At 39.3% G+C, this 20,588-nt stretch overlaps 1 protein-coding gene across 1 annotated transcript; it reads left to right on the top strand.

Moving 5' to 3' along the window:
- The first annotated feature begins 15,960 nt into the window (after positions 1-15,960).
- Positions 15,961-20,588, top strand: LOC126367643 (uncharacterized). Its single transcript, XM_050011268.1, has 2 exons — positions 15,961-18,478; positions 20,536-20,588. The coding sequence occupies exons 1-2, from the start codon at positions 16,096-16,098 to the stop codon at positions 20,586-20,588; spliced, it is 2,436 nt and encodes an 811-aa protein (XP_049867225.1). The 5' UTR covers positions 15,961-16,095.

Below are 20,588 nucleotides of genomic sequence, written 5' to 3' on the forward strand. Positions count from 1 at the left end.
GTATGGACGATCCCGATGCTAGAACATGTATTATTCATAATCCACCCGGGGCAGGATTGAGCCTATATCTTATTTATAGAATTTGTGAAAACAAACCCCTGATATTCCATGATTCTTCTCTTTTATAATTTGAATATAACATAGGATCACGCCTGTATCCCCGAAGGGATAGGCAGAGGTGTATAGAGGTGTAGAGGTGTATAGTATACATTCACTCGCCAACTCGCCAGCTATATCTTGCATGCTATACAGAGTGTTACTGATATTGTACCGAATACTAAGAGTATAGTTCAGACCATGATTCTGGAATTTTCCGTCGCAAATCTTATGTTTTTAAAAGTATAGGATTTAAAGTAATCTCAAAATAACATGAATTTCGATGGAAAATTCCACTTGATATTAACTCAGAATCATCATCTGAAACATCCCCTCAGTATACGTTACGATGTCACTATTACCCTGTATATACATACATATGTTGATGACTTACTTACGTGATATTTGGAAACTCATTTTACGGGACAAAGATGTCGAAACACAGGGGATCCGGTTGTTGTGGCTAGTCTATCTGTGTCATGCAGTTATGGAAATAAGGCCTTCACGCGACGTGGGACGCCCGAGGTCACTTGGAATTCCATTTTCACCAATATTTTGTTTATTTGATCTGTAAAAATGTTTTGACCTTAATAGTTGCATTCTTTGGAATGAAATGGTACAGTTAACTTGTTTTTTGATTATTATTTCACGGGAATTAAAACAGTACTTAATTTAAATAATAATTAGTTTTATTTTTATTTTTTCATTGTCCACTCGAGTCCAGTGATTGGAATTAAGAAAATGAGCGCTGAGGGTCGGAATATAAACTTATTTAACTAAAAAAAAAAATCTTTATTACTCAAACAAGGTACAATTTAAACATTTTAACAGCGAGCCCTGCACTAGGGATCACCCTGTATCTAAACATAAGCTCACGACTATATCCCAATTGGGGTTTGTAGAGTTACACCCATCACAAGATAAACTAAACCCACACCTCACCGAGCTTTCTGTTAGACCAACGTGATAGGTGAGCCATATCACCCTCTATAATGGTCGAACCAACTCTGTGTTAGTGATAACTGCATTTAAGATAAATAAAAAACTCATTGGTGGAAGTCCGGTACCGGGGTTCAAATCGGTACTACTCGATTGAGAAGCAAGCCGGTGTACCACAGAACCAGTGACAACAACAACATAACACAAGTAAGAAAATAAATTATTTTCCAAAATAAAAACAGCCCTTATTATTAATAATAATAATATATCGTTTATTTCAGATTTAAAAATCCATACATTTAAAAAAGATACCACAAACAATTAAATTAGTAAAAATCAAATTCAAATTACAAAATAAACAATTTAAAATTAAAAATCAATAAATAAAAACGAAGTGGTTCTATGCGGTATGGCGGCCTATCCACACCTTAAGAAAAGGCGAGTCCCACTGGTCCACCAACGCCCTCAGGATGCCGTTATTGCCCCGATGTCGCAATTTATGCTCCTACGTAATACTTACTTAAAGCACAAAGTAATATTATTATTTTATAGACCCACCAGATACGCAACCTTATCCGTATAAAAATAAAAGACCTCTGTGATATGAATCCGAGTTGCTTTATCATTTTTCTGTTCCCGTTTTATAACAAGCTCGGTGTACAGCGTTGTGGAGTATGGTAATTTTATAAGCTCATTAGAGCGCTCTGTGTGCAAATATATAATTCATTTTGCGTTGCTGCCATCTTATATTCTCATTTTGTACTAGTTTAGAAGCAATAACGATGAATAAAATACTACACTATATTCCTAATAGGGCTAGTTAGAGGTACATCCATCGCAAGATGAACTAAGTACACACGCTTCACCGAGCTTTCTGTTAGACCTACGTGATAAGCCATATAGCCGTCTACAGTCGACTCAACTGTGTTGTGAAAGAAATTAGTAACTCATTGGTGCTAATTCCTGTAAATACCATCTAATTTTATTTTAAGTTATATCTGTCATTTTCTTATCCGCCGAAAAGGAAAGGGACGGGTAATTGACAAGCATAAAATTTATGGAACACACGTCAATTTTAAGCACAAATCTAAACCAACCGTCTAAAAATTTTACATCAGTCAATAACCCGACACATTCATTTACTCATTCTTCCTAAAATTAAGAGCTGTGAATCATCCGTCCCTTTCCTTTTCGACGGATATGAAAATGACGGATATAACTTAAAATAAAATTAGGCGGTGTTTGCAGGAATCGGGGCCATTGGTGCTAATTCCTCCAGATGCCATCTTATTTTAAGTTACCTATACCTGTCGTTTTCTTATTCGTTGAAAAAGAAAGGGACGGGTAATCGCCAGGCATAAAATTTATGGAATACACGTCAATTTTAAGCAGAAATCTAAAACAACTGTCTAAAATTTTTACATCGGCCAAAAACCCGACAGAATTAAGTAGACAGCACGTCAAACGGATTGCGTACCAGCGAGATGCCTATTTTATTCGCACGAGTTATTCATTCCTTTTAAAATTAACTTGTTGACAATCATCTATCCCTTTCCTTTTCGGCGGATAAGAAAATGACAGATATAACTTAAAATAAAATTAGGCGGTGTCTGCAGGAATCGGGGCCATTGTCAGCTAATTATACTTAAAATAAATAGATGTTTTTACAAATAAATCGTTCACACATTTTTTTGAAATTTACTACATAGTTATTATTTCTTATTTATTTATACGTACCTACCGTAGCCATATTCGTATGATGTAGAATAAAAATCATTGTATACTTAACCTTCGACAATTTTATCTTTGATAATTACCTCGAATAAGAATTTTATATAAATTTCGCGCATAATACCTAGTTCTTTCGTTAGGTATTATGAACAATTTGTGGATGTTTTTAATTAAGTGTGCATAGTTAATATTTAATGTGCTTAATCGGTGGTTTACCTTCTTTACATATTCTGTTCTATAACCTATTCAACCTATCGAATCTTTAAGACGTTGTTACTCATTCTTGTAACTCAGACCTTGCATCGCGTTTTTCTCTGAGTCACTTTTATGTGGAAACCACTAGGTGGGTTGAGGACTCACTCGTCATAAAAGTAAAAGGTGGGTTTAGACTGTTCTTGTTATTTAATATTGAAGGATAGAATAATGATTTAATATTATGGAGTTATTTAATACCTAGTTTTTTTTTTGTTGAAGGTGAAAAATATTGGCCCGAAGAGGTCAATCCATATGTAACACAGTCACTAAAATGGTGGCACGACGCATTAGCAGCATTGCACAATACTATATCAAGGGGGTTAAAAAGGCCACATCGATGTAATTTATCTACAAAAACAATTCTAAATCTAACAGACAATAGATTCTAGGGTATTTTTGCGTTTACAGCAATACTATTGATTCGTAGAACCACCATTTTATGCTGTATCTATTATTTGATGTGCCGTGTTGTCGGGCTAGTTTAAGCTTAATACCTATTTTCGCCATTGAGCACGTAATATCAAATTCTCCACTCTATAGACACCTAAATCCGAAAATTAATGTCTCCCGCTGGATTCTAACCTGCCGCATTAAAATGTAACGGCCGGCTTCTCTGGAGAGCGATCACGGATTAAAACTAAGCAGATTAAATCTTTATTTATTCTATGGATTTACGAATTTAATTTATCTTCAAATTAAAATAACATCCATCGTTTTGTCTACGTTCATGTCACAGCTATCAATTAACTTAATCCTTATTTAATGACACGTGTCTCGGTTCCCGAAACAAATGAAGCTTGTTCGCAAATTATTTTGTGATAATGCGATTAAGAGATATATTAAAGTATAAGCGTACATATATATTATCATGTTTCTAACTTTCGAAAATTGTTTTGGTCATCGACACTTTTATGTTTGCTTTAGTAAATAAAATTATTCTGAGAATCCGTAATGAAGTATTTTGTCTAAGTAACAAAACGGTGACAGACAGGTAACCAACTTGCCTACAATGAATTCGTCATAATGGGGTATTCGCTAGCTAATAAATGTTACCTTTTATACTATACAGTACAGGGAATTATAAACCTTCATCATTTGTTATTAGTAGTGTCTTATCCAAATCTAAGTATTAAGATATCGTCTTGCCTAAATCTGGAAAATTCCAAGTGATTATGTCCATGTATAACTCTACAATATCATAATAAAATTGATAAACGACTTTCCAGGGCGGTTTGCCGTAGAGAATAGATGTACTTAAAGTTTTGACAAAAGCCTGAGTGAAGTATGCGCCCTATGCGGTAATGTTTCGCTCGTTTAGTTAAATATTCTGTCGGGTGGAGTATACGCCGCTGGTTTTTAGCAGCAAGATATTCATCTGGCGGTGTAATGTGCCGGCCGCTGAAATATTCAAGCAACTGGCGCCGCCCCAACGCGTTTCGGCTTCCAAATTCCACCTCATATAACCCGCCCGACCACCTACTAAAATCTTCTAATTATGTACAAAATGCGCCTTTGTACCCAAAGCCTCGTATAAATAACAACGGCTCAGGCTATTTACATACTTAATTAAGAAAATTGAAGTTTTTATTACTCCATTACGCTCGACTTGTAAAACTTGAGAAATTTTGTAAAACTGTACTAGTACAATTTGCTCACCTTTGCATCTTTAGCAACGTTGTTTCTTGCTGAAAACGTTGCGCAGCTAGCTATGTTTGTGTCTTCATTTCATTTCCCTTCGACCTTTGGGCCGTACAATATGCAAGGTAATCTGATTAACTATGCGTAGTTATACGTAGCTACATATAATAGAGGTTACAGTGTTGCTCTACCTACACCTACACTACACAGTAACACTACATTGGATTAGGACTGTTTCTAGTTTGGTTGTTTGTTTCAATTTTCCCAAGTTAAGCCGATCGTAAGAAGGAATTTATAGAGTGGCCTTACCACCCGTGGATTTAAGAGCTTTCTCGAACTTACACGATTAGGGAGGGATTTCGCGTCCATGGAACCATTCGAACTAATCTACCATTTTCCGACTTATTTTTATGTCCTTTCGTCAGATAAGTTAACATTAAAGGAGCCATCAATTTAACGCTTGAAAGAAAAACTTCGGTGGGAATGAGCGTAGAAAACGAAATTGCCATTGAATTGACAAGGGGCAAACGGAAAATTACGTTACGTTAGATTAGAAGTCGTTTAAAAATAGACTGTGCGCTGTGGGTGTTACAAAGTAGGTACATTTTGTTACCTTCATTTCGTTATAATGAACATTATGAACTTTACTGTTACTTACGAGAGTACTTCAATTATAACAATAGTGTTTCTTAAAATACACTTGAATTACAAAATATTTCATTTACTTATAACTGAGTTTAAGTACCTACTAGGTAAAAACAAACAACAACGTCTGTAATGAAACAAAAAGCAGAATAACAAACATAAATCATTGTTTGATTTCGTCATGAACTTCTCAGGTAGGGAGGTATCCCCCGGCCAATTAATCTTGCTTGATAAATGTTTGCGGCCCTGTTTAATTGAATCGCCTAATTGGAACTCACTTAGCCGGTCGCGTCCGCTTTCGGAATTAAATTAATTGCGTTAATAGATCAGATGTTTGATCCGGCACTACACATAGGCACCCTATTATTGTAGTAAGTATTGATAGTAGATAATCAATTGCCCGTTCTAGGTTGTCGACACACATAAAGTTTTTAATAGTTCGTACCTCATCATTCTGGACAAGTCTTTGAAGTCGACTAGAAGGTGACTATGATGGTTTTTCTTTCATTAATACCGATTCTGACCGACATAAAAATGAATAAATCTAAACTGACATTGATAAGTTCATTTAAATATTTATTCCCAACTCTATGACATGTCGATCGATACTGATGATGATAGCACTGACGCCATATTTGTTTTGTTTGTAAGACAAGAAGGCATTAAAATGTATTATAACGTAAGTAAGTACCTACTACATGTATTCGAATGCATTGTGAGCACTTCCGTTTCTCTACGTACTGTGAAACGATGTTGTAAACATTTGATCTTGTTTTGTAACCAGTTATAATTTCCCATGGCCGCTGGACTCGGTCGTCGGACTTGTTGGTTCCACCAAGGCTCTTGTTAAGAAATAACCTATAAATACATAGCGTTGCGTTGTAAACTTAGCCGCCGGAACGAAGCTTTGTTAAATTACAATGTTTACCAACAATAATTATAATTATTACAAACTTTTATAGTCATTTTTATAGGTACATTTTTACATATTTAACTACCTATATTGTCTTTAAGCAAATCAGCTTGAATAAAGGATTTGTTGAGACAAAATAACTGTAATATTACAATTATAATAAATGATTCGCAAGACGAGATTTCACTTCTGTGAATGCATAGTAAAGCTGAATGCAGCGCGGTCATCGACCTGCGTTGACGTCACAGCATCTTGCCTCCGCTCATGTTAAATCTGTGGACTATAACATTTAATGTTACTGCTCACACAAGCTCGAGACCTCTTCATACTGCGTGTGAGCATACGCACCAGAATAAGACATTGGGAGTACAGCTATCAAGTCCATCCACGGTCAATAGAATGTATCATACTTACCGTTACGCATTATCCATACCTATGTATCATATCAAGAGATATACCGAAAGCTGTCGGCGAATTTCCTACAATTATAAGTAGGTATAACTAAATCATGTTATTTCTTACACTAAGTATATTAAGGTACTAATTTGTTTACAAAAAGCACCTTCCAGAACGCTTATGATGCCGCTTATTATTATTTTAAGATAAGCAGGCTTAACATAGTTTACTCACCTATTGTTAAATGTGTACTATTAATTTATTATTATTATTATTCCGTATGTTGTTTCCATACCTCGGGCCTATGGAGTCCCGGACTTTTGGAAAGGCGTGCGTGAGGCCGAAGCCAACACGTAGAGCTCCCTTATGACCGGCGATTATCCCCGTATGCACTATGGGAGTGCATCCAAAGACAATCTCCGGTTCGTGTAGGACTATTGCAGATAATATTATTATTATTAGGAGTCGAAGTGGTCGCCATGGCCGAAATCGGTCGGAGAGATCATCATCATCATTATTATTAAACTAGCTTTTGCCCGCGACTTCGTCCGCGTGGCGTGTTATATAAGAGAGAGATCTTTGTGTGTGTGGGAGTGCATACTTATGCAGTTTAGATTTTTTCATAAGTACATTTTTTTTTTCCCAATAACTCCCATTTTTCAAAATACAGCCAAAAATAAACTTTATATTTACTAAGGTATGCATGCATGCTAGATTGAATCAATTGATTGAATTGTTTTTTTTTAATTGATTGTTCATTGAGTTTTAATTTTAATACACACTTCCTCTCTTCCCTTCAACGTTGCTGTGCCCTACAGGGTCCATGTTTTAGTTCCTATGCCTATGTAACACCCCATTGTACTACATGGAATGCAATAAATAATTTAATTGAATTGAATTGAAAATATCTATCTTACGCGGTTTCGATTTTTTCATACAAATGTTTTTTTCCTACTAACTCCCGTTTCCGTGGTAATTTTGCAATATCCTGTTGCAACTAAGCTTTAAGTTAACTAAGGTACCTGCATGCCAAATTTCAAGCGTCTAACTTAAGCGGTTTAGATTTTTCATACAAAAAGATTTTCCCGCTAATTTCCGTTCCCGTGGGAATTCCGGGAATTCCTTTCTTAGTGCACCTCTACGGTACCTAAGCTATGTCCCTTCCAAATTTCAAATGCCTACGTTTAGCCGTTCAGGCTATGCGTTGATATGTCAGTCACTGAGTCAGTCAGTTTCTCCTTTTATTTAGATTTGATTTTTTCATACAAATGTTTTTTCCCGCTAACTACCGTTCCCGTGGGAATTTTGTAATATCCTGTTGCAACTAAGCTTTAAGTTTACTAAAGTACCTGCATGCCAAATTTCAAACGTCTAACTTGAGTGGTTTAGATTTTTCATACAAAAGGATTTTCGGGAATTCCTTTCTTAGTGCACCTCTACGGTATCTAAGGTACCTGCATGCCAAATTTCAATTGTCTAACTTGAGTGGTTTAGATTTTTCATACAAAAGGATTTTCCCGCTAATTCCCGTTCCCGTGGGATTTTCGGGAATTACTTTCTTAGTACACCTCTACGGTATCTAAGGTACCTGCATGACAAATTTCAAACATCTAACTTGAATGGTTTAGATTTTTCATACAAAAGGATTTTCCCGCTAATTCCCGTTCTCGTGGGAATTTCGGGAATTCCTTTCTTAATGCACCTCTACGGTACCTAAGGTACCTGCATGACAAATTTCAAACGTCTAACTTGAGTGGTTTAGATTTTTCATACAAAAGGATTTTCTTGCTAATTCCCGTTCTCGTGGGAATTTCGGGAATTCCTTTCTTAGTGCACCTCTACGGTACTTAAGGTATCTGCATGCCAAATTTCAAACGTCTAACTTGAGTGGTTTAGATTTTTCATACAAAAGGATTTTCCCGCTAATTCCCGTTTTCGTAAGAATTTCGGAAATTCCTTTCTTAGTACACCTCTACGGTATCTAAGGTACCTGCATGCCAAATTTCAAACGTCTAACTTGAGTGGTTTAGATTTTTCATACAAAAGGATTTTCCCGCTAATTCCCGTTCCCGTGGGAATTTCGGGAATTCCTTTCTTAGTACACCTCTACGGTATCTAAGGTACCTGCATGACAAATTTCAAACATCTAACTTGAATGGTTTAGATTTTTCATACAAAAGGATTTTCCCGCTAATTCCCGTTCTCGTGGGAATTTCGGGAATTCCTTTCTTAATGCACCTCTACGGTACCTAAGGTACCTGCATGACAAATTTCAAACGTCTAACTTGAGTGGTTTAGATTTTTCATACAAAAGGATTTTCTTGCTAATTCCCGTTCTCGTAGGAATTTCGGGAATTCCTTTCTTAGTGCACCTCTACGGTACTTAAGGTATCTGCATGCCAAATTTCAAACGTCTAACTTGAGTGGTTTAGATTTTTCATACAAAAGAATTTCCCTTCACTACTCTGCTCCTATTGATTGTAGCGTGATGAAAAGTATACTATAACCTGTCCAGGAGTGTGAAGAATAATTGTACCAAGTTTCATTAAAATCCGTCCAGTAGTTTTTGTTTCTATAAGGAACATACAGACAGACAGACAGACAGACAGACAGACAGACAGACAAAAATTTTACTGATTGCATTTTTGGCATCAGTATGGACCACTTATCACTCCCTGATAGTTATTTTGAAAAAATATTTAATGTACAGAATTGACCTCTCTACAGATTTATTATAAGTATAGATAATGGATACTATTATTTTATTTGACAGCAAAATAGAAATTACCGGCTGCTTCCTAACGGGGATGTGTTATAGATGATGGATTCGCCGCGCTGTAATTTGAAACTACATGAAGCGCATCGGTACAGCGCATTTATTTTAAGACACAACAACTAAAGTAGCTCTATCTGTCCAAGTAGGCAATACTAAATGAGTCTATTTATTTTATTCACTTCACATCCGCCTATAGTCAATATGTAGAACTTACATGCAGATCTTAAGTACTATATGAGTGGCCAGAGTCACAAGTCAACTAGAAAGTATCTTCTTCTTATCGTGTGGGTTGTGAGGTGGAATACCAACCTCATCAACCCTGGTGTCAGGGTTATTACTGAGCCGCCACAGGCCCCTGACATGGCTCATGTAATATGTAAGTAGTAACCGGGACCAACTAGAAATATTAAAGAATAATACTGCTAGATTTACCTTACCTCTGGGTTTTACTTTAGTCTAAATGGTTGTAAGGAGTGAGGGAGACCCGTGCGGACTGTCTGTCTCACTCGCACTTACGTAGTAACAGGGCGTACGGGAAGAATGAGATTTTTGTAGGGAGCGTCTGGAGTGAGCTTAAAGAGAACTTGCAGCCACACTAGAAACTGCTAACCAGCTCATCACACGTGATAGATAATAAATAGTCTCATGTTCAAGATGGAAAGTACGTGTAATCCTTTAGTCAACGCCACATCCAACTTACAACAACGCTATGAACGCCAGCACAGTAGTAATTAAGCCACACAAAAAGAAGTCTTCACACAAATCACTGTAACCCGAATTAATTGACTGCGGATTGTACAGCGGGAACAGGGAACAAACAGAACAGGGCCCATTGACTGTTTGACTAATAAATTACCTTCGTCAACGCTCCAGTTAATCAATTAACTTGATTTCACTAATCATTGAACAGGAATTATAATAAAGAGGCTTCCTATATCGTGTAGATATTTGTATTGATTCTTGTGTAAACAACGCTGAAGGGATTTCATGTAATCTAACTTCATAATTAGATAGTTACTAGTCACTTTAGCAGTACTACTAGTTAAGGAACGCCAAACCAGCTTGTCGACTTTCAAGATAGAGAGAAGGTAGACCTTTACTCGTTGTGGGCATTTAAGTAACAAACATAAATAGGCTATATACGAGTATAATTATATCTAAGGTAGAATCTCATTACAAAATATTCACCTCATACTTATGTCATCATCATCAGCCGTACGACGCCCACTGTTGGGCATAGGCCTCCCCCAAGGATCTCCACGACGATCCCCTTTGTCCTTATCTATCATGTGTGATGAGCTGGTTAACAGCTCTGAGTGTGGCTGGAAGTTCTCTTTAAGCTCACCCCAGACACTCCGTATAAAAATCTCATTCTTCCCGTATGCCGTGTTACTACGTAAGTGCGAGTGAGACAGACAGTCCGCACGTGGTCTCCCTCACTCCTTAGCGGCTTACAACTATTTAGACTAAAATAAAACCCAGAGGTAAGGTAAATCTAGCAGTATTATTCTTATGTGTTGCGTTTCAATTCCAAACCGCTTTATTACCTGCTACGGAGCTCCAAGTTAGAGGTTTATGTCACAGACATGCCTCATAATTTCAATTTAAAATCAACTCTAAAGAGTTATAATGATATGGAAAAACGACAGCAGCCGGGAAAATTGCGTTGGAAATTGCAATTCTACTGTATCTTTAACTAAAGTAATGAAAACCCTACCTTGTAACCAGCTGCTTTGTAATGTAAGTAAACTAATTTTACTAGCATCAGCTCTTAACAGACATTATTTATGCACACATACGGTGCACTTTGCATACACTTAATGCACTCAAATAAAAACTGAATTTCAAGGAGACACTATACAAGCTTAACTTTAATATTAGGTACTTAAGTATAACGTTTTTGTGCTAACTAAAATTTTCCATGAAGTCGTCAAACGCATTTGCAGGTAAGAAACGTTTAAAGTGGATTTGTTTAACCAACTGTAACGATTATTCTGGCAACGACCCTGTCCACAAAGACTACAGAGGGCACAGGACCTTGCGGAGCGCGCAAGGACGAATATCCAGTCAGTTGAGGTCCTGACGTAGTCTTGGCTAATCGCATCAAATTGATGTCGTTTTTCACTCACAATTAATTGGCAGTGGGCGGATTGACGTCATAGCAGACTCCGCGCCCGCCGCGCTGGCCACTCTTGGGAACCCCCTATTCTGAGCTAATTTCTCATTAATTTCCGGTTTGTGAGGTTCCAAGTTGCTCCGGTATCTTGTAGGTATAGCGGCATCCAATTGCTAACTTTGTTATTCAAGATCTCTAGCGATAGTAACGTTTATAAAAACTGTTTGACCTGTCTGTCATGCACTGTTAGGATACAAGGATACTCAATATATTCACTTAACTTGGTAGGTTTATTCGTATTTTCCTGTTTATCACATTGCTGAATAACGTGTCAAAATGTGATTGATATAGCAGGTTTATAAAAGTGTTTTCTTGGAAATATCGGGTATACCTACGTAGTACAATTTTCGGATGTCGTAAACTATATGAAGTAGGCTTATCGCATCGCACACTCGCACCGATTAAACATCGAAGCCAGAATAAGCACGCTATGACGTCACGGGCTAATACCTTGCGGTGTAGCGGTTGATCGCTGGGAATTAAGATTTATTATTAGGCCCAAAGCTCGTTAATATTTATTGTGTTTTTATTACGCGCAAGCTTTGCAGACAATTAATCCTGAACTACGGAAATGTCTATGGGCGCTACGTAACTCGATTATAGATAAAGGTACGCATATTACCACTCACATTGCTGTAGGCAACATTTATGTCAGCAATCATAAACAAAAACAATTATAAAATCGCTCAACTGCCTGTCAGTTTTGGCTAGAACTGTAACGGTAAACAATCTATCGAACGAGATCGAATGTTACGTTTAGTTTCAAACGTTACTAAACATCTTGAATACCTAGGTACTTTGATGTAAGTAATAAGATAACGAAGCTATGTTTTTAACGCAAGAAAAAGAACATACCATAAAATATTTGTAATACTTAACCGTCTTCGTTCGAAGTCATCCTCAAACAAACGAAGTAACAATAATACTTCATTACATTATAATCGTGAAAATTAATGGTAGTACCTTAAATTTCTGAAACATTTACAAAGTAAGCAAAGGTTTGTGACCTCTGAAAAGCGTGTTTTAAATACCTGACCGTGGAAGGTCGAGGTGGTAAAATGGGCAGATATTGTCGAAAATGTTCTCTTTGTGTTAGTGGTTAAATCGCTAGGGACTCATTAAAGTAAATTAAAATTTGTACGATGTCGCAGTATAATGCGTAGCTATACCGATGCGGTTAGGGGTTTACGTAGTAGGTATGGATTCGTTTTTATGCAGTTGGCTATAAAAAATATTGATGGCAATCAAGTGTTATTAACAAATGGGAAACTCCAGGGTCCATCAAACTGAAAAATATCTTTATTCAGCAGGTAACAAAGTTACACTTTGAATCGTCATTTTTACATAGGGAACGTCTCATCCGCCTAAAACTAATGCAGCTTCTCACAACCTGTATAGTCGGGGAAAAGAAGATGGAATAAAAACCTCGGCACTAGACGTTCTTTTAAAAAAAAAAACATTATTATTATTAGTAATTTGACTGCCTAATATTAGTTCCCAGACAGTTAATCCCATGCATTTATATCTGGTTGCGCCATAATTATTATATGTTTGAATTTTGATTGGTATGTTCGCGCCACTTCCTGTTCCCATCCTTTTCCCGCACATACCTATCGTCTCTGCGCGAACGAGAAGGAAGATAACGCGATAGTTCCGCGTTTCGTCGCTTGGAGGCGCTAGTCAAGAAAAAGAAGATGGCGAAAAATCCCTTGTCAACACGCACGCGCTGGTAAAATAAAATTCAAATTTCGCGTAAAAGGACATGTCCTGGTGATTAATTCGACAAATTCGCTGCTATAAGGTTTACCTCGCCGCACTGTGTTGTTTGTGTGCTTGATCGAAGTGTATCATCATCAATCAGTGTTTTATGAACCCGCCGGCTGAGGTCAGACGCGCCGCCACCAGGTACTGTGCCTTTCCTTACCCTTGCAAACTGTATTTCATTTGTTCCATATCCGCAGCAGTTTGCACTAGTCCACCCAGCGTGACATACCAGTTGAATTTCGAATTTATCGTAACCGCATATACAGTCCATTAATATTTTGTTTTACACCCGCCCAACCATTTTGGTCCTTACGACCCGGATTACAACCATTGTTTCTTACGACCCAGTTTGTAATCAATTAGTTATTTGATATAAATTTCACCTAAATACTATTTAGTTTACAAATCTGTAATTAAATTCCTTAGTATTCGTAATTTCCAAATACAAAACGCATTCGTATTAGAATCTTGTTAGTTTCGCCATTTGTTTTCGCGTTAGAATATTAAATTCTAACAAAACCACAGTACAAACTACTCTAAATAATATGTACTTTGTTAATTACTCGTAAACAATACATAATCGTTGTATTTTCGCTAAACGCAAGCATAATTTGGTTATGAATATTTCGTAGGTATTAATTTCTCGCTCGGAATTATTTCGTTTTTCGTGCTATTCACATAACTGCTTACGCATTCGGACGTAATTGTAGTTATCTAGCATATTGCTCGTTGTCTATCGCTCGCAATGTTATTTCGCTATACTCGCGCGGTAATGAATATTTAACCGATTTTATCGTGTCGTCTTGTTTAAAACAAAATTAGTGTTTTCCCCGCAACGCAAGTCCGTGTAGGCATTTATTACCGATTGTAGAATACAGTGTCGGGTCCACGTAGGTACATCTGTTTAGTTATTTTTCGTCGTTTTTTCTGCTCCGCACAGACGTAACCTGCGTAGGTACTTATCTGTTCTCCATCGTTATAACGCATTATTATAGGTACGTTATTATTATAACGCAATAAAGTTTATTTTTGTTATTGTCGCTTTCTTTATTGTTCTGTTAAAGTCTCGATATGGAGGCCTCTGAGAATAAATTGAAAATTTTATACGCTAAGAGGGATTCGTTATTTTCTCGTATACAAGCTATATCTGAACGCGGTGAAAATGTTTCAAATGAAAACATTAGGGAATTGTTTTTGTGTGACATTGAAACAGTTGATAAATTACGTACTGATTTCGAAAGTGTGCTGGACAATATAAATTCATTGGAATTATCGTTAAATCCTAAATTCATTTTATCGTATCAAGCTCTAAACGCATTTGATGATTTATTTAGTCGCGTTAAGCGCATCGCTCGTTCTTTAGTGCCGAAAGTAACTTCTGACGCAAAACCTGTCATTGTGCAGCCTAGAACCGACAGGCCTAGGTTACCGCCCATTCAGCTACCCGAGTTTAATGGTGATATTAAATCATGGCCGTTGTTTTACGCCAGTTTTAAACACACGGTTCATAGTAATGACTCGCTGACCGATTCGGAGAAATTGTACTATTTAATCGGTAAATTGACGGGCAAGGCTCAATCCGCATGCGCTGGCATAACACCATGCGCCGAAAATTATTCGCTTATTTTCAATACGCTGATAGAGAAGTATGAGGACAAGCGGCTTCTTGCTACTTCGTACTTAGACCAAATATTCGATTTGAAACCGCTAGCAAACGCGAGTTCTCATAATTTGGAACAGTTTCTTGATAAATTCGCTACATCAGTGTCCGCTTTGCAAAATCTCAAGCTCGATAATCTTGACGATTTTTTGTTTTTGTACATCGCTTTGAAGAAGTTAGACCCGGAAACCGCACGCAGTTTCGAGTTGGACAATCGTGGCTCCGACATTCCATCGTTTAAAGATTTAGTGACATTTGTTCGCGATCATATTAAAATATTACAACGCACCGTACCGGTAAAACAAGAAGTTAATAAGAAAACTTTCGATCGTCGAATGGATGTTCCATCGAAGGCTAAGTCCACACATACGTACGTAAATACCGCATCCGCTCCCTCACAACCGCAAACGCAGTCTGAGTGCTCTTTATGCAAAACGCACCACGACCATTTATTTAAATGTCCTGGTTTTCAAAAATTAACGCCTTTTGATCGTTTTAAATTCGTTAAAGCTATCAATTGTTGTATCAACTGCCTTAGCAAAAATCATCACGCTTCCGCATGTAATTCGCCCACGCAATGCCACAAGTGTCATAGCAAGCATCATACTATGCTTCATTTTGAAAATAGAAATGCCGCATCCACGGTGAGCGCACCTTCTTCGCTCGCGGTTATCGTTCCTCCCGCCGTGTCGCGGAACTCGCATGCGTCCGCGCCCGATGCGCCCGCTTGCGCCCCCGCCGCGCCCGCTCGCGCCCCCGCCGCCGTCGATGTATCTTTTCCCGCGCCTGCGGATACGCGCGCTGAAGACGTCGCGCTTTGCTCATTGTCGGGTAACAGTGCTGCGCGTGTACCTACTACCGTGTTGCTTGCTACCGCTCGTGTTATAGTTGTCGATGCTTATGGGAATGAACATAATGTTCGGGTTTTATTGGATAGCGCTTCCCAAAGTAATTTTATTACGCGTGATTGTTGTAACCGTTTACAACTGGATGCTAAGCGAGCTGCATGTTCCGTTGTAAAGGGAATTGGAGGCTCTAGTAAGTCGATCCAGGGTTCCGTGAATATTTCGTTTTCTTCACGCTTTGATCGAAACGTCAGTTTCGTTATGGAGTCCTTGGTGGTGGATAAAGTAACTGAACGCCTGCCTACTGTCGCAGTTGATGTTTCCGCACTTTCTTACTTAAGAAACCTACCTTTGGCTGATGATACTTACGCAGTCCCTGGAGAGATTGAGATGTTGATCGGGGCTTCAATTTTCCCGCATCTTTTGTTGCCCAACAAGGTTCAAGGTCAACACGGTCATACTACCCCGTGCGCCCTGGAAACCGTACTCGGTTATGTCATCGTTGGTTTCGCACCCGCTTTAATTGAAAATTACGCTACCGTTTCGTACTGTTGCGCCGCTGATTCGATGGAATACGTCGTTCGTAAATTCTGGGAAATGGAGGAGGTCAACGTACCCCCTATTCTCAGTCCTGACGATAGGGAATGTGAAGAAATCTATACTCGCACCACCGTCCGTGAGAAAGACGGTCGATATGTTGTCGCGCTCCCCTTCAAGGGTGATGTTTCTTCGCTCGGTGACTCGCGTCTCATGGCTGAAAGGCGCTTTATGTGCCTGGAGCGCAAGATGCAATCCCTACCAAAGTTAAGGAAAGCTTACGACGATGTGATTTATGAATACCTGGATAAGGGTTACATATCAGAAGCACCGCCTGAAACAGATAACGGTAATGACGCACCGTCTTATTTTATTCCGCATCATGGGGTCATTCGGGAAGATAAGGTTACTTCCAAACTTCGCGTCGTGCTAGATGCTAGCGCTAAGACTAGTACGTCTGTGTCCCTCAATGATATATTGTACGGTGGTACAAACTTGCAAGGGAACTTGTACAAGATTTTAATAAATTTTCGGCTATTTCGTATAGCGCTCTCCGCTGATATCAGACAAATGTTTTTGTGCATTGGCATTCGTGATTGTGATCACAGATTTCAGCGCATTTTGTATCGTTTCACGCCTGAAGAACCTCTTAAGATCTATCAGTTTAATCGTGTTTGTTTTGGTTTGAAGTCAAGCCCCTTTCATGCTTTACGCACTATCAAACAGCTCACAGCTGATGACGGCGATTCCTTTCCCAAGGCGAAGGAAACCGTAGAGACCGGCTTGTATATGGACGACTTCGTCTATTGTGTCGATAATGAAGATGAAGCCGTAGACACCACTTCAGAAGTTATAGGACTTATGAAGGCTGGCCAATTCGATCTCGTCAAATGGACTAGTAACTCGCAAAGAGTTCTAGATTCCATTCCGCTATCGCACCGTCTTTCTTCCGTTAAGGAATTCGATGAAAGTGACGTACATAAGATTCTCGGTTTGTGTTGGTCACCTACTACTGACGTGTTTAGTCTTAAAATTTGTACTCCCGCAGAAAGATGTACCAAACGCACCATATTGTCTTGCGTAGCAAGAATATGGGATTTGATGGGCTTCGTTGCTCCTGTGGTTTTGTATGCCAAGCTTCTTATAAAGGAACTTTGGCTTAGTGATTGCGATTGGGATGACACCCCTCCTGACAGTATTGCTAAACTGTGGATTCGCTTCCGAGAGGAACTGCCCATTCTTGAGCAGATTAAAATACCGCGCCATGTGGGTATTACACGGGATAGTGTTGTGAACATTATTGGTTTCGCTGATGCCAGCGAAAAGGCTTACGGGGCAGTTGTCTATTTTCACGTTCAAAACGGTGATAATATCACTGTCAATCTCATTAGCGCCAAATCAAAGGTGTCACCTAGTAAGGTCGTTTCCTTGGCTAGGCTCGAGCTTTGCGCTGCCCTAGTGCTAGCTACTCTCATCGATACCATTGTCGATGCTTGCAACAACCGTCATCCAATCGACAATATTTTTGCATTCTCGGATTCAACCGTAGCTCTTTGTTGGATTCACTCTTCGCCCCACAGGTGGACTACATTCGTGGCTAATAGAGTTTCCAAAATTCAGTCTTTGTTGTCACCGCAAAACTTTTATCATATTCCCGGTTCAAGCAATCCTGCTGACTGTTTATCGCGGGGACTTACTCCGTCGCAAATAATTGATCATCCGCTTTGGTTCCATGGACCTTCCTGGACCAATTTACGCCCTTCCGATTGGCCTGTCGTAGCTTTCAATCCGTCGACCATGTCACAGCCACCGGAAGAGAAGAAACATACTTTGATAGTATCAGCTCCGCCAGAGGAATCTCCTATTATCGTTCTCGCTAATCGCGTTTCGTCTTGGTCGAAGCTTCTGCGTTGCGTCGTTTACATGTGTAGATTCATGAAAAAATTACCGTCACGTGAATACGTGTCCGCCGCAGATTTGAATTTTGCTGAACATCTAGTTCTTCGTGAACTACAGGCTTTACATTTCTCGAACGAAATCGCCAACCTGCGAGCTGGCAAACCCTGTTCTCGCACTTTTCAACGCCTCAAGCCGTTCTTGCACGAAGGTTTGATTCGAGTCGGTGGTCGTCTGATATATTCAGATTTGAGTTTTGATCAGAAACACCCGATTGTTCTCCCGAAAAGGGATCACATTCTTAATTTGTTGGTTGACTATCATCACAAGGTGAATTGCCACGCAGGACCAGATCTGCTTATGTCGATTTTACGCCAAAACTATTGGATATTATCTGCACGTAATTTGATACGTAACAGGGTGCATAAATGTATCCCTTGTTTTCGACTTCGTCCTAAACCTACTTTCCCGGAAATGTCCGATCACAAATCTTGTCGTGTCGTTCAATCCGCTAAACCTTTCGTACATACGGGTACTGACTACGCAGGTCCTTTCAAGGTCACTGTTTCGCGTGGACGTGGAATTCGATCCACAAAGGCTTACGTGTGCCTTTTCGTGTGCATGACAACTCGTGCCGTGCACATCGAGTTGGCTGGTGATTTGAGCACCGCTAGTTTTATGTCAGCGTTCAAACGCTTTTTATCTCGTCGCGGACCCGTAAGTCGAATGTATTCTGATAACGGTACTAATTATGTGGGTGCCAAACGCATAATCTCGGAACTTCACGGAGTATTAGGTTCTAAAATTTTTAACGCTGAATTCGCTCATGTTTTGGCCGAAAATCGTATTACTTGGTCGCTTAATACTCCGGCAGCGAGCCATTTTGGGGGAAATTGGGAGGCTAATATAAAAAGTCTCAAAACGCACTTGTTCCGTGTCGTCGGTGAACAGGTTTTGTCTTTCGAAGAGTTAACCACTGTTCTCACGCAAGTTGAGGCGGTGATGAATACGCGTCCTCTATGTCGAATGCTCTCTAGCGACCCCTCAGAGCCGATTGCGTTAACTCCGGCCCACTTTTTAAATCTTACTCCTCTAAAATACTTGCCCGCGAACGCTATCGATGAAGATAGACTTCAGCTTCTGTCGCGCCACAAGTTGTTAGATAAACTCGTTCAATCGTTTTGGAAACGTTGGAGAACGGATTACCTGCATACGTTGCAGTCCCGCGAAAAGTGGAATACTCCTGTTAATCCGATTACTGTTGGTACCGTCGTGATACTTACCACTGAGAATTCTCCTCCGCTTCACTGGCCTCTTGGTATTGTTCAAGAGGTATTTCCCGGTAATGACAATATAACGCGTGTCGTTCGTGTCAAGACTGCTACGGGTTCGTATTTACGCCCAGTGGTACGTCTTTGCCCCTTACCTAATCAGTAGTTATAGCTTCGGTTTCGCGTTTAGGTTAAGGTTAGTTTAGTTTATTTGGTTTAGGTTCATATTTTTTTTTTTTGAAGGGAACCCTTCAAGCCGGGGGGAAATGGTTGCGCCATAATTATTATATGTTTGAATTTTGATTGGTATGTTCGCGCCACTTCCTGTTCCCATCCTTTTCCCGCACATACCTATCGTCTCTGCGCGAACGAGAAGGAAGATAACGCGATAGTTCCGCGTTTCGTCGCTTGGAGGCGCTAGTCAAGAAAAAGAAGATGGCGAAAAATCCCTTGTCAACACGCACGCGCTGGTAAAATAAAATTCAAATTTCGCGTAAAAGGACATGTCCTGGTGATTAATTCGACAAATTCGCTGCTATAAGGTTTACCTCGCCGCACTGTGTTGTTTGTGTGCTTGATCGAAGTGTATCATCATCAATCAGTGTTTTATGAACCCGCCGGCTGAGGTCAGACGCGCCGCCACCAGGTACTGTGCCTTTCCTTACCCTTGCAAACTGTATTTCATTTGTTCCATATCCGCAGCAGTTTGCACTAGTCCACCCAGCGTGACATACCAGTTGAATTTCGAATTTATCGTAACCGCATATACAGTCCATTAATATTTTGTTTTACACCCGCCCAACCAAAAACAAAGACACTGCATCAGACAAAAATAAAGAGCGGGTTCGTAATGAACAGGAGCAAAAAGAACTAGGGGCGAAATAGAACTTGGGGCATAAAGAACTAACCCTAAAGAGAGAGAGAGCTCAAACGGCGGCTAATAAAATGCAGTACGGTTGTCGATAATACGACTTTAATACCAAATGTGCGTCTGCAGGCTCTACACGGAATTCGCACCGCACGCTCCGCGAATTAAATCAAGGGCTTTAA

The sequence above is a fragment of the Pectinophora gossypiella genome, chromosome 6 (assembly GCF_024362695.1).
Source record: "Pectinophora gossypiella chromosome 6, ilPecGoss1.1, whole genome shotgun sequence".
Lineage (NCBI taxonomy): Eukaryota > Metazoa > Arthropoda > Insecta > Lepidoptera > Gelechiidae > Pectinophora > Pectinophora gossypiella.

Excerpts from the sequence above, each read along its gene's own strand:
- LOC126367643 (XM_050011268.1), top strand. The coding sequence starts at position 16,096 with ATGGAGTCCTTGGTGGTGGATAAAGTAACTGAACGCCTGCCTACTGTC. Across the intron at positions 18,479-20,535 it reads CAAGCCGTTCTTGCACGAAG|GCTCTACACGGAATTCGCAC; the intron begins GTTTGATTCGAG and ends GTGCGTCTGCAG.